At 44.1% G+C, this 12919-nt stretch overlaps 1 protein-coding gene across 6 annotated transcripts in view; it reads right to left on the reverse strand.

Moving 5' to 3' along the window:
- Positions 1 to 12919, reverse strand: part of SCAF4 (SR-related CTD associated factor 4) — a 375178-nt gene that overhangs the window by 119859 nt on the left and 242400 nt on the right. For all 6 annotated transcript variants that reach the window (XM_033949802.1, XM_033949800.1, XM_033949803.1 and 3 more), the window contains 2 exons: positions 12555 to 12711; positions 6455 to 6609 (listed from right to left, as the gene is read on the reverse strand). In XM_033949802.1, coding sequence (XP_033805693.1) covers positions 6455 to 6609; positions 12555 to 12711 — 312 coding nt within the window. The remainder of the gene's footprint in view (positions 1 to 6454; positions 6610 to 12554; positions 12712 to 12919) is intronic.

Raw genomic sequence — 12919 nt, forward strand, 5'->3', positions numbered from 1 at the left:
GCATTCCAGGTGTCAACCACTCTCTGAGTGAAGCAGAACTTCCTGACATTAGTCCTGAACCTGTCCCCCCTTAGCTTCATTACATGTCCTCTAGTCCGTGTCAAATTGGACAATGTAAATAATCTTCTCTGCTCTATTTTGTCGATTCCTTTCAGTATTTTGAAGGTCTCGATCATATCCCCACGCAGTCTCCTTTTCTCAAGGGAGAACAATCCTAGTGTTATAAGTCTGTCCTCGTATTCCAGTTTCTCCATACCCTTCACCAGTTTTGTTGCTCGTCTCTGCACCCTCTCCAGCAGTTTTATATCCTTCTTTAGGTAGGGAGACCAATGTTGGACGCAGTATTCCAAGTGTGGTCTGACCATTGCCCTATAAAGCGGCATTATAACTTTCTCCGATCTACTCGAGATTCCTTTCTTTATCATGCCCAACATTCTATTTGCCTTCTTTGCCGCTGCCGCGCATTGTGCCGACGGCTTCAGGGTCCTATCTATCAGTACACCCAGGTCCTTTTCTTGTTCACTCTTCCCCAGAGTTGCACCTGACATTGTATACTCGTATTCCTTATTCTTATTGCCTAAATGCATTACTTTGCATTTCTCCACATTGAACTTCATCTGCCATTTCTCCGCCCATGTTTCTAACCGACACAAGTCGCTCTGGAGTTTCTCTCTATCCTCCTGCGATCTGATCGCCCGGCATAGTTTTGTATCGTCTGCAAACTTGATGATCTCACTGGATGTTCCTTCCTCCAGGTCATTGATATAAATATTAAAAAGGATCGGCCCAAGTACCGAACCCTGGGGTACACCACTAGTCACTTTCTCCCAGTCGGAGAACTTCCCATTTATGCCCACTCTCTGCTTTCGGTTTTCCAGCCATTTGCCTATCCATCTTTGTATATCTCCCTCTATGCCATGGCTTTGTAGTTTCCTGAGAAGTCTTTCGTGTGGAACTTTGTCGAACGCTTTCTGGAAGTCCAAGTATATTATGTCCACCGGCTTCCCACTATCAATTTGCTCGTTCACGGTCTCAAAAAATTGGAGTAAATTCGTCAAACATGATTTCCCTTTCCTGAATCCATGTTGACTGGGTTTCATCAAGTCATGTGCGTCCAAGTGCCGGACTATGCTATCCTTGATCAGTGCTTCAACCATCTTGCCAGGGACAGACGTAAGACTCACAGGTCTATAGTTGCCCGGTTCTCTGCTCAGAGGAGCCCTCCCGACAACCCAACACCGGGAGGACTTTAGAGTGATTGACATGAAAAGGAGAAACTACTTTTGGCAAAAAGGATGGAACAGCCCTCAAGACAACCCGCTCACTAGAAAACTCCAAGAAGGAAGCCCTACAAGAGAAAGCCTGCAGCTCAGAAACATGTTTAGCTGAAGTAATAGCCATCAAGAAGACCGCTTCAAGAGAAAGGTCCTTCAAAGAGTCGCCCAACGGTTCAAAAGGAGGGTGCACTAGAACCAGATTCAGATCACAAGATGGAACAGAGGATCGCACAGGAGGCTTGAGCAACTTGGCCGCCCGCAAGAAGCGAATCACATCTGGAATGGCAGTCAAATGCTGACCTTTCAATAACCCAATGAACCCGGAGAAAAGACCAAGCCAGTCCCCTATCCAGGCCATCCTGCAAGAACTCTAAGATATTAGGCAGGGAAGCGCGAAAAGAGACCACTCCACGCGCATCACACCACTCCTCAAATAGATGCCAAACCCTCACATAAGCCCGAGAGATGGAAAGCCTCCTGGACCCAAGAGTGTAGAGATCACATTATCTGATCCCCTTCTTACCAAGGTGACCCCTTTCAAGAGCCAAGCCGTAAGACAGAACGGAGACGGGTCGAACATGGGAATGGGACCCTGCGTCAGAAGGGCGTCCAAGAGAGGCAGAGAAAGAGGATCCGCCACCAGATGCCTCACCAGATCCACGTACCACGGATGTCGAGGCCAATCCGAAGCCACCAAAACCACGTGGCAGGATGGTGAATTATGCGGAGAAGAACTCTGCCCACAGAGGGAACACATACAATTGCCCCTCCATTGGCTATGGTTGAACCAGAGCATCCAGGCCCTCAGCCTGACCGCCTCTGCGACGACTGAAGAAGCAGGATGTGTTGGCGTTGACACTTGTGGCCATCAGGTCCATGAAGGGCTGACCCCAAGACTACACTATCAACTGAAAATCCTCCACTCCGGCTATGTGGGAAGCTGATATGTCTTGAAGGTGCGACTCCACCCATACCATGAGCAGAGTCGCCTCCTGTGCCGCCCCCCCCCCCCCCCCCCGATGATTGACATGGGCCACCACTGTGGTATTGTCCGACAGAACCCTGACTTACTTGCCCATCAGACAGATGGCTCTGGTCTCCAAAACACTGATTGACCAAGAAGCCTCCTTCATGGATCAGGTGCCCTGAACTGACTGAGTGACCTAGGGAAAATGCTTGAGTATCTGACTGTAAAGCGCACAATACACTTTGTTCAAGCAGTATATCAAATCCCAATCCCTCTCTCGCCCCCCCCCCCCCCCCTCGGTCTAATCCAGAGCATTCTGCGAGCAGAGATGGAATAGGCCGAGACCTTGCTCAATACTCTTGTAACGTAATACAGAGCATCTGCCACATAGACAATCCCCACCATGGCCAAATGGGGGCATACTTCATCATCCATGTCTGAAATCTGACAGGCTTAGGTGTGAGCCACAAAACAGGCCTCAACCCCCACGGATCCATGTGCGAGTGAGGGGAGGGATCCACACAGCCAGTACCCATTAAGCCCTGCTGGACTGATACTGGGGGCCAAACAGCCTGCGCTCAATCACCTGATAAATCAGGATGTGAGCTAGCCTCAAGGGGAATGGACCACGAGCTCTACAAGTCTCAATGAAGGTTGCCTTGACAGCTGCAGACTAGAGAATGACACGGGGAAAAAAATTTGTCACCGTGCCCGCAACCAAAATCCCCGTCACCGCCCCATCCCCCAAAGGAAACAACATTCTTCACAATTTAAAGATCCAGATCCCGTGTCACTTCCCCTTTGTACCTAGGTACTACTAACTACTAGACTTTGCTCCAGGTCTCCCCCTCCTCTGTTATGATCTTCCTCATGGTCTCTCCCCTCTGCCTGCTTCTCCTATAGTCCAGCAAACCACCTACCATTATGTCCAGCATTTGTTCTTCTTTCTTCCAGGTCTTTCTCTGCCTCTCTCTCTCTCCGTCCTTCTTGGTCCAGAATCTTTCCACCTCTCTGCATTTTCTTTCTCTAGATACCCCCAAATTCAACATCTGTCCCCCACTCGTCTGCCTCCCCTTTATTTTAGGACAGTTCCACCTTTGTTCCAGGGATCTGATTCTCTCTCACTCTGTCTTCCCCCTCTCCAGGGCCTGGCATCTCTATTCTCTTCCTTTTTCTTCCATTCTCTCAAGTAGAGAGCTGCACGGGAACGGGGACGACAGGGATCCTACGGGTTCCCCCTTCGGGTCACAGGGATCCCGTGGGGGACGCCCCCTAGGGTCGCCCCTAGGGTCGCGGGGATCCTGCGGGGTTGGATGCGAGGCTCATCTTCTCCCTACCTGCCCTGCCGTAGCACACAGCCGATCGGAATGGAATCTTCCACGATGTCAGCGCTGACATCGGAGGGAGGGCTTAAGCAAAGCCCTCCCTCCCTCCCTCCGACGTCAGCGCTGACATCGGGAAGACTTCCGTTCCGATCGGCTGTGTGCTGCAATCGGCAGTGGCGTACCAAAGGGGGGCGGGGAGGGCGGTCCACCCGGGTGCAGCCATGATGGGGGGGAGTGCTCAGCCGGCCAGGTCCCCTTGTCTTTGTGGCGCTTCCTCCGACCGACCAACAGGCCCGGTCCGACAAACCTTCCTGCCCTGTAGCTGCGAATCTAAATTTGGACAGTAGGACAGTGACTTTCTTACAGCAGCTTCAATACTCCAACTGCTGTAAGAAGGTAATTTAAATTCGCGGCTACAGGGCAGGAAGGTTTGTCTGACCGGGCCTATTCTGTTGTCAGGCGGGCGGGGAAGCGCCACGAAGGTAAGGGGCAGGGAGAGAGAAAGGGAGGAAAGGTGGAGTGGAGAGGAAAAGACGCTTAAGGTAAAACCGAGGGGGGGGAGAAGGATGCTGAAAGCACTGGGGAAGACAAAGGGGTGGAGTAGGATGCTGAAAGGACATGGGGAAGATGGGGGGGAGAAGGACGCTGAAAGGACATGGGGAAGACAAAGGGGTGGAGAAGGACGCTGAAAGGACATGGGGAAGACAGGGGAGAAGGACGCTGAAAGGACATGGGGAAGACAGAGGGGGAGAAGGACGCTGAAAGGACATGGGGAAGACAGAGGGGGAGAAGGACGCTGAAAGGACATGGGGAAGACAGAGGGGGAGAAGGACGCTGAAAGGACATGGGGAAGACGGAGGGGGAGAAGGACGCTGAAAGGACATGGGGAAGACGGAGGGGGAGAAGGACACTGAAAGGACATGGGGAAGACGGGGGGGAGAAGGACGCTGAAAGGACATGGGGAAGACAGAGGGGGAAGAAGGACGCTGAAAGGACATGGGGAAGACGGAGGGGGGAGGACACTGAAAGCACATGGGGAAGACAGAGGGGGGAGAAGGACGCTGAAAGGAAATGGGGAAGAGAGAGTGGGGAGAAGACGCTGGAAGGGAAGAAGACAGAGATGCCAGACTATGGGGGGAGCAAAGGGAAGAAGATGGGTGCCAGACCAATTTGGAAGGGGGAAGAAAGGGAGAGGCACAGTAACAGAGCAAATGGAAGACGCAGAGAGAAGAGAGATAGTGGATGGAAGGAATTGAATGAAAACATGAGGAAAGCAGAAACCAGGCAACAAAGGTAGGAAAAAAATTATATTTCTTTCTTTATTTTTTTTTTTGCTTTAGGATAAAGTAGTATATTAGTTGTGTTGATAAAAATTTATAAACATTAGAGGCTCTGGTAGAAACCCGTTTACAAAGTATGTATTCTTCCCAATTAATATTTCCAAATTAATAAAGTCTTTTTGCTTATTTTTAAATGGGTTTCTACCAGAGCCTTTAATTCAGTAGCATAATTAACTGAAATAACTATTTCTGTAGTTTATAGGGACGGAGGGGATTCCTCGCAGGGACGGAGGGATTCCTCGCGGGGACGGGTGTGATTTCTGTCTCCCCGCAACTCTCTACTCCCAAGTCTCCCTATCCACCCCGGAGGGAAATCCCAAGAGCAAGCATGAATTGGAGTCTGATTTTTTTTTTCAATGAATTGAATCAATTCAGCCAATTTGAATTGCTGAATCAATCGGGCAGCATTACTTGTGAGTCACTGACTGGGTAGGACACAGGGTGGAGGGAGAGAGAGGAAAAAGATAACAGATAAAGAGGGAGAGTTGTATTTAGGTGTTTGGGGGGGGGTTATTTCTCTTTGCTCTGGAGTCCGGTTGAGCTGATCACAAGTGAATCCACGATCAGCTGAGCCGGCAAGACTTCGCAAAGCTGCAGGCTCAGCTGTTTGGGGCTTCCTTTTGCTCTGGACTTCGCGAGAGCTAAAATCAGCCATTCAGTGGGCGGTGCGGGGGCAGGCTGGATGCCAAAGAGATTGCGGCTGCCCTGCACCATTGGAGACCTGAGCCATGTGCCAGCGAAGGAGCTTCCTAAAAAGGTACCAGGGGTGGGGGGGATGAATGTAAAAGGTAGGGGAGGTACCGGAAAATAAGTCGCAGCTAATACCATGGGGCAGCTTATCTTCCGGTTTTTAAACATAAGCCGCCCTTTTCTGCAGCCTATATGCGGGGAAATATGGCAGCCTTCTATTATAAACTGTGTTCTATTCTTATGATGCACAGTGGATCACCATAACAAATAGTCTGGGAGTCAATAAACTTGCTAGGAGGAACCTTTATGGGCTTCAGGGGCTAAGTGGTTAGTTCTCCCAGCTTTATAGTACACATTGTCAACTGGTAGTATTTTGTTTCCTGTCTAGGACATGTTATATATTTCAGGTATCCTGGTTACAGATTAGAGCTTGGTCTGCATGCATACTTAACACTAGAACTGTCTCCAGCAATTATTTCTCCGCTTTTCATGTCACTCTTTCATTGGATTCACTTTGCTGGGGTCCAGTCCTTCCTACCTATCTCCAAGTTAGTTTTTCCTGCCTGAGCCCTATCAACCTCCAGCATCCACAGGCTCACCCAAAGGGTAAGCAGCTTATGCTGGCTAAAGATGCCTGCCTGGTCTCAGACTCACCTTTACCAATGTATGCTCTTGGTTTGAGGCTACTTATACCTTTGGACGATTATTATCTATGACAGATCTGGAACAGTGCATTATACAAATAGTTCAGACAAGATTTCTCTTCCTTGTAAGATCGATTTAACAAAACAGCACTGCAACCACTTACCATACACCCCAGGCAAACAAGGATTATGTAACAAATAAGAACATTACCGGTCCAGGCATGGGGGCATGGAGAGGAACAGGAACCGGGACTGGGATCTGCAAAGGAAGTGGTACTGGAGGTGCTTCTTCAGGATGTACATTTTCTGCTCCTCCATTCTGAGCTACTTCTTTTTTCTCAGGTTTCTTAGGAATTATTTTCCATTCTAAAAAGTAAAGAAATCAGCCTGACCATTTTGCATAAAAATAAGTTTAAAAAAGCAGAATGACTACATGATAAAGCCATCAGCATTAATGAGTTGAGTTGTCAAACTGAAAACTAAAATATTTGAGTGAATTGATATACAGAAATAAAACACAAATGAAATAAAGTAATACTTTTTATAGGATAACAATGTATTTTTTGATTAGCTTTCAAAGGTAACCCTTCTTCAGATCAGAAATAAGCAAATGTTGACAAATATCAGAATATATAGGTCAGGGGTGTCCAACCTGTGGCCCAAGGGCCGCATGTGGCCCCGTTAAGTATTTTGTGCGGCCCTGGTCGAGGACGATGCAGTGTTTTCCTCTCCTGCCAAAGGGTTGTTTACAGTCTTGCCGGCTCCCTCCTCTGTCTTGCTGCATCATTTGCACATTTGTGTGGCCCCAGAAACATTTTTTTGGCCAATGCAGCCCAGGAAAGCCAAAAGGTTGGACACCCCTGAATAGGTGAAACAAACACATTCCAAGGGCAGTCTCACAGGAAGAGGGGAGGGGTGGGTAAGGGGAGAAACAAGTTAAAATGGGTTTGTAAGAGATAGGGAGAGATGGCTGGGTGATAAGATGGGGACAAAGCAATATAATTTTGTGGTTTGTAATGCCACAGGACTTAAAGATCTTGATTTTTTGTCTAGTTGGTGTTAAAATATTTTATCATCTTGATTTCAAAGGTCTTATGTTGCTGGATTGCCTTACATTTCTCTTAGTATTGTCAACATAAAATCATTGATGCAGTGTTCTGGTTTTCTGAAGCATTATCCTGCAGAGGAGATATACTGGTTGATATATTTGTGTAGATTGATTCTTTACACTTTTTGCATCCAATTATATATACAGGTACAAGATCCTTTATCCAAAATACAAGGGACCAGGCATATTTCGGTTTTTGGAACTTTTTGGACTGGTAATGTTAAGTCGGAAAAAGACAGATCATAAGACCATAAAATTGCTTCCAGACTTTTTTATTTCAAAATAGGGCAAACATTAAATACTTTAAGCACTTCAAACACAAACATGCTCCAAACTGTGGGACTGAAGCAATATCTTCAAACATAAATGAAGTGTCAAATTTCAGTATTTGGAGCTTTTCAATTTTCAGAATTTTGGATAAAGGATCTTGTACCTGTACCATATTAGAAGATGAGCATGTGTAGGATCTCCTTATGCTGAATGTTTTTCCCATTTGAATGACTCAAAACATTTTTACAGTTCTTTCAATATTGGTTCTTTCTATACTGTCTCTAACTGACATCAGTGTAGAACAGTGTAGAATTTAAAATTAAAAAACAAGAAAGGCACACCATTTTCAATAGGACAGATGTACTTATTCACAAGAGAGGAAGACAAAAAAAGAAAAGAAAAGGGTTAAGGGGGAGGGAGATAGTCAAAAGATATTAACTTAAAAAAAAAATCTTTCAACCCTGATTAGGATTCAGTCATATATCTGCACAAATAGCCACGTTTTTAGATCCGTCTCGAATCTTTTGAGAGAGGTAATCACAAATAGGTAGGAGGAGATTATTCCAGATTAAGGGGGGGGAAAAAATAAAACATACTATATATCATGGAATCTAATGTCACCATTTTTGGGTTCGGGAGTACCAGACGATAACCATTTAAAAAGTGGAGTGTCCGCTTCGTGCAGTATTGAATCGTTAGACAGGTTAAATAGTCTGGGACACCAAATCAAAAAGGAAAACAAAAGGGGAATGTGACTTGTATATGTCTTTTTTTATGGTTACACATTCAAAGCGGTTTACATATATACAGGTAGTTTGTATCCAGGACAATGAAGGATTAAGTGACTTGACCAGGGTTACAAGGAGCATGTTTCAAGTTTATTGTACACTTGATATACAGTCTATCAGGGTTATCTAAACGGTTTACAATAAAAGCAATAATAAAAACATGCAATTAAAACTTCTATAAGAACATACAGGGATCTCATCGACTGGGACTGACTGACATGAGAACAAGAGGAAAGGGGGGGAAGGAATACATCATTACATTGAGATTAAAATAAAATAGAGAGGGGAAGGGAAGACACAATTGGAAGGGAGTCACTTATTTATAATGGGGTGTCATCCATTGTCAAAGTAGTCAGGTTCATGTGTTAAAAGCGTCTTTAAATAAGAAAGTTTTAAGAGTAGATTTAGATTTAATTAGCGAAGGTTCCAGCCTGAGATCTAGGGGTAACGCATGCCATAAAGAATGAGCCATGACAAAGATTGATTTTCGAGTAGTGTCAGACGAAATCCCAAACGGAGGGGATTACTAGCAGGTTCTGAGTGTTGGATCTTAGCATTCTTGTAGGCTGATAGGGGATGATAATTTTATCGATAAAAGTGGGGGTGTTTGCAATACGAGTTTTAAAGGTGAGAATAAAAATTTTGTATGTAATGCGGTGTGTGATGGGCAGCCAGTGAGCATCATGAAGTAGAGGAGTAACATGGTCAAATTTTTTTGCTTTGTAGATAAGTTTTTATCACTGCATTCTGAAGTCTTTGTAGACAACAAATTTCTTTCTGTGTAATACCTTGGTACAAGGAGTTACAGTAGTCGATGAGTGAAATAACCAAGGAATGCATTAGAATATTAAGAGGAGGATGATCTAGGATAGAAGAGATACAGCGTATTATCGTATTTTTCGCTCCATAAGATGCACTTTTTCCCCTCCAAAAAGAGGGTGGAAATAAGGGTGTGTCTTATGGAGCAAATACCACCTCCCCCATCCACTTTTTTTTTTTTATATAGTCCCGTTGGGTCCAGCGCTGTTGGTTGTTCGGCGATCCACTCTCTCTGCCTGCTCTCCAGCTCCAGTGCTGCCGCATGCTGCTAGTAGGACACCGCCAGATGCCAAAGTGCTCCGCTCTCCAGCAGAGTACAGCCGTCACAAGCCAATATCGCCATCGAATGTCATTTTAAAATGCCCGCTCTTCTCAGCCTCGCCCTGGCACGCGTTCTGAGTATGCCGCCAGCTGCAACATGGACCTGACACGCGCGTCTACTGGACCTGCAGACTGTTCATTTTTCCTTTCTCTGCCACCAAGGCTCTGCCCGCTCTGCTCTCCGGGACCAAAGGTCGCAGCTGAAGTGAAGCAGGTACAGAGGCCACTTAATTAAAGCTCCCGCTGCTCCTCCGCCCTCCCCCCCCTCCCCAACCTAGCCCCTTTCTCTCTGGTCCTGCCCTGGTCTCTCAGAGCCTCCCCACCTTGTGTCAGCCCTTCGCTCCGGGCTTCCTCTTCCTTGGATTCTTCCTTCTCACTGCCTTCTTATTTTATTTCTCCTTATTTCCCATTCAATCTGCCTGCCCATACACTGGAGTTGGTTTTAAAAGTATTTGCAGAACTCCAGTTCTTCTACATTTTATGGAGAATATCCCATCTTGCACTCACATTAAGGAAATAAAAGGATTAAGTTAACTACAAAACCAGCTCTCAAGCATTTTCATTTGGGGCCCACTTTCATAAAAGACCTGAGTAGAGAAGCACCTATGAGTCAGATCGTTCCTATAGCTATAGAATTTTGTGGTCCTCCTAGATTTATAACAAGGGTCTGTTCAATTAAATACTACAAGCTTTTTGGTTGGTGTCAATCATATTTCTAAGAGCTGAAAGCTTGAATTAGGCTTAAATTAGGATCACTCAAATGCAGGAAGTGGCTCTCATCATTTATGGCCTGTTTTTTTCTTGGTTTTTCCTCCTGTTTAGGTAAGTGCATCTTATGATCAGGTGTGTCTTATGGAGTGAAAAATGTGGTAATTTTAGCTTATAAAACGTTTCTGTATAACTGCACTTATCTGATCATGGAAGGTAAGTTTATTGTCAAGTATTACGCCCAGTAACTTGATCTTCCTTTCCATTTTTATAAGGGTAGATTCAATGCAGATAGGATTAATTAGCTTTTCCCTATTCGTGGTGGGAAACAGAACACAATTCAGTTTTTGATGTTAAGTATGAGTATATTTTCTTTCAGCCAAGAGCTAATTTGAAGAAGTTTGCTATTTATATCTTTAACTTTAATTGGGGTATTGGGATTCAGAGGATGTAACAGCTGGATGTCATCAGCATAAATGAAAGTAGTGAAGTCTACTGATTGAGCAAGAGTCAGAAGACGAGTTAGGAAGAGATTGAAGAGTATTGGAGACAGGATAGAGCCCTCAGGAATTCCATATTTTTGAGGAAGGACTGTAGAAATAGTATTTTCAAATTTTACTTGATAAGAGCTATTTTCGAAGAATGATGAGAACCATTTTAAGGCTGTACCAGAGATGCCAGAAGTATGAAGTCTCCTGAGTAATAAGGAGTGATCGATCGTGTCAAAGGCTGCTGAGATAAAACGAAATTAAGAAAACTGATTTGCGATGATTCAGAAAGTAAAGAACAGATGTTATTAGACCGACCAGAGATAAGCTCAGTAGAATGATGAGCACGAAAGCCTGTCTGATTGGGATGGAATGCATTAGTTTTTTTCAGATAAGTGGAACTTCTCAGTGAACTTTGCTGTGAAGGGTAGATTGGCTATTGGACGGTAGTTGGAACATTCTTCACCCGAGGAGTTGGGTTGCTTTAGTTTTAGGTATATTGTTGCCGTTTTCCATTAAAAGTAAGAAATGCTAACATATTATCCACTGTTGTAGGGGTACTGTAGTGGTATTGCTTTAAAAGGTAAGTTATATGGTCAAAACGATGAGCATGAATGAGTAATCTTATAGCGGTGTTTTGAAGCAATTGCAATATCTTTAGGGAAGACTGGGATAGACTGGCATAATATTACAATAATTGAACTGTGACAAACAGAGAAAGGATAAGCGAGTGGAATTTAATTTGATTAACGAAATGTTGACTGATGAAAGGTAAAAAAGCTAAGCTCGGTTAAATTTGAAATCTGTGGTAGAAAGGAAAGATTAGAGTCTAAGATAATTTCTAAATAACAAAAACTATTAACCAGTTTAACTGGCGTTCCAAAAAGTGAGACACGGAAGGGGGCCTATATACCAACAAGCCTCTGCTTTTTCTTATTCAGGATCAACTCATGTTCAAATAGCCATTTGTCCACTTGTCCCAGGCAGAATTGGAGAGGTGCTAGGCAAGTGAGAAAGAGTTAGTGGGATAAAGACCTAGCCTTCGGCCCATAAAACTCCAGCAATGTGGGAGGTATCAGAATCCAGCAGGGTAAGGAGGAAGACTTAGCCATAGCGTCCCTCCTTACCCCACCAGAGCTCCCCCATTGTAATGTATCGGGCCGGAAGAAGGAAGTCCTGCCCAACTATATCTGATACAGTCTTCGGCCCATACAGGGCAAGCAACTAGTCAGACTATTATCTTTTAAACTTCTACTTAAACTACTCAAAACTTTTGTCCTAAAAATTCAAGAAGATACATATAAGAAAAGGCGCATTAAGATATCAACAATTGTAAGATATTACAATTCTGGTAATTAATTATGGATCAGTTAGAACCTATGAATGCTTATGTAGATGAGCTTCTACTTTCATGGCACAACCTAACATCATTTCTGGATAAGATTGCTCCAATAAAGGTAGCTAAGGTAAAGCAGAAAAAGAACCCATGGTTCACTGAACCATTACTGGAGTTACAAACCAAAGTAAGGATCTACAAAGCAAAGAATAAGTCAAAAGTTAATATAATGCTCCTGTCACAAATATACAGGAATCAGTCTATTCTCAGCTATTCTCAATACATGTTTACTATGGGAATTAAAATGTTAATTTATTGTCATATATAGAGTATACCAATGAAATAAGAAGAAAAATCCCAAGTGCTGCTCTGGTATGATGGATACAGATTGATCCCATTTCATATTTGCAACATCTGGTCCTTACAAAAGAAGGTTTTTTAAACGTTTATCCAAATTTATGAATATTCTTTACCTGGACTAAGAGTATCGTTGTCCAAAACACCGCCTTCACAAAAGCTTTCCAGTTCTTCAGGCTTAATTTTGTCCCATGGTACGTAGGTAACACCCAGCTCCACATCCCAGTACTGTTTATAGTCTGCCTTTATTCCTTTATTTAAAGCCCAAGCAATCTTAAAGCAAGCAGAATAATAAATTTTTTAGTTTCTTTTTTAGCATTAAAGGCAAAACACTGATGATAAAACATGAAAGCACAGGCACACAAGCTAAGTTTAATATTTATGCAAGAAGATTAAATTACAAGATTTAAGGCAACAACAACTTTCAAAAAGAAATCCTGCAACACAAATTATATTACAGTCTGATTTATATTCTGCCAAA

Source organism: Geotrypetes seraphini, chromosome 6 (genome assembly GCF_902459505.1).
Source record: "Geotrypetes seraphini chromosome 6, aGeoSer1.1, whole genome shotgun sequence".
Classification (NCBI taxonomy): domain Eukaryota; kingdom Metazoa; phylum Chordata; class Amphibia; order Gymnophiona; family Dermophiidae; genus Geotrypetes; species Geotrypetes seraphini.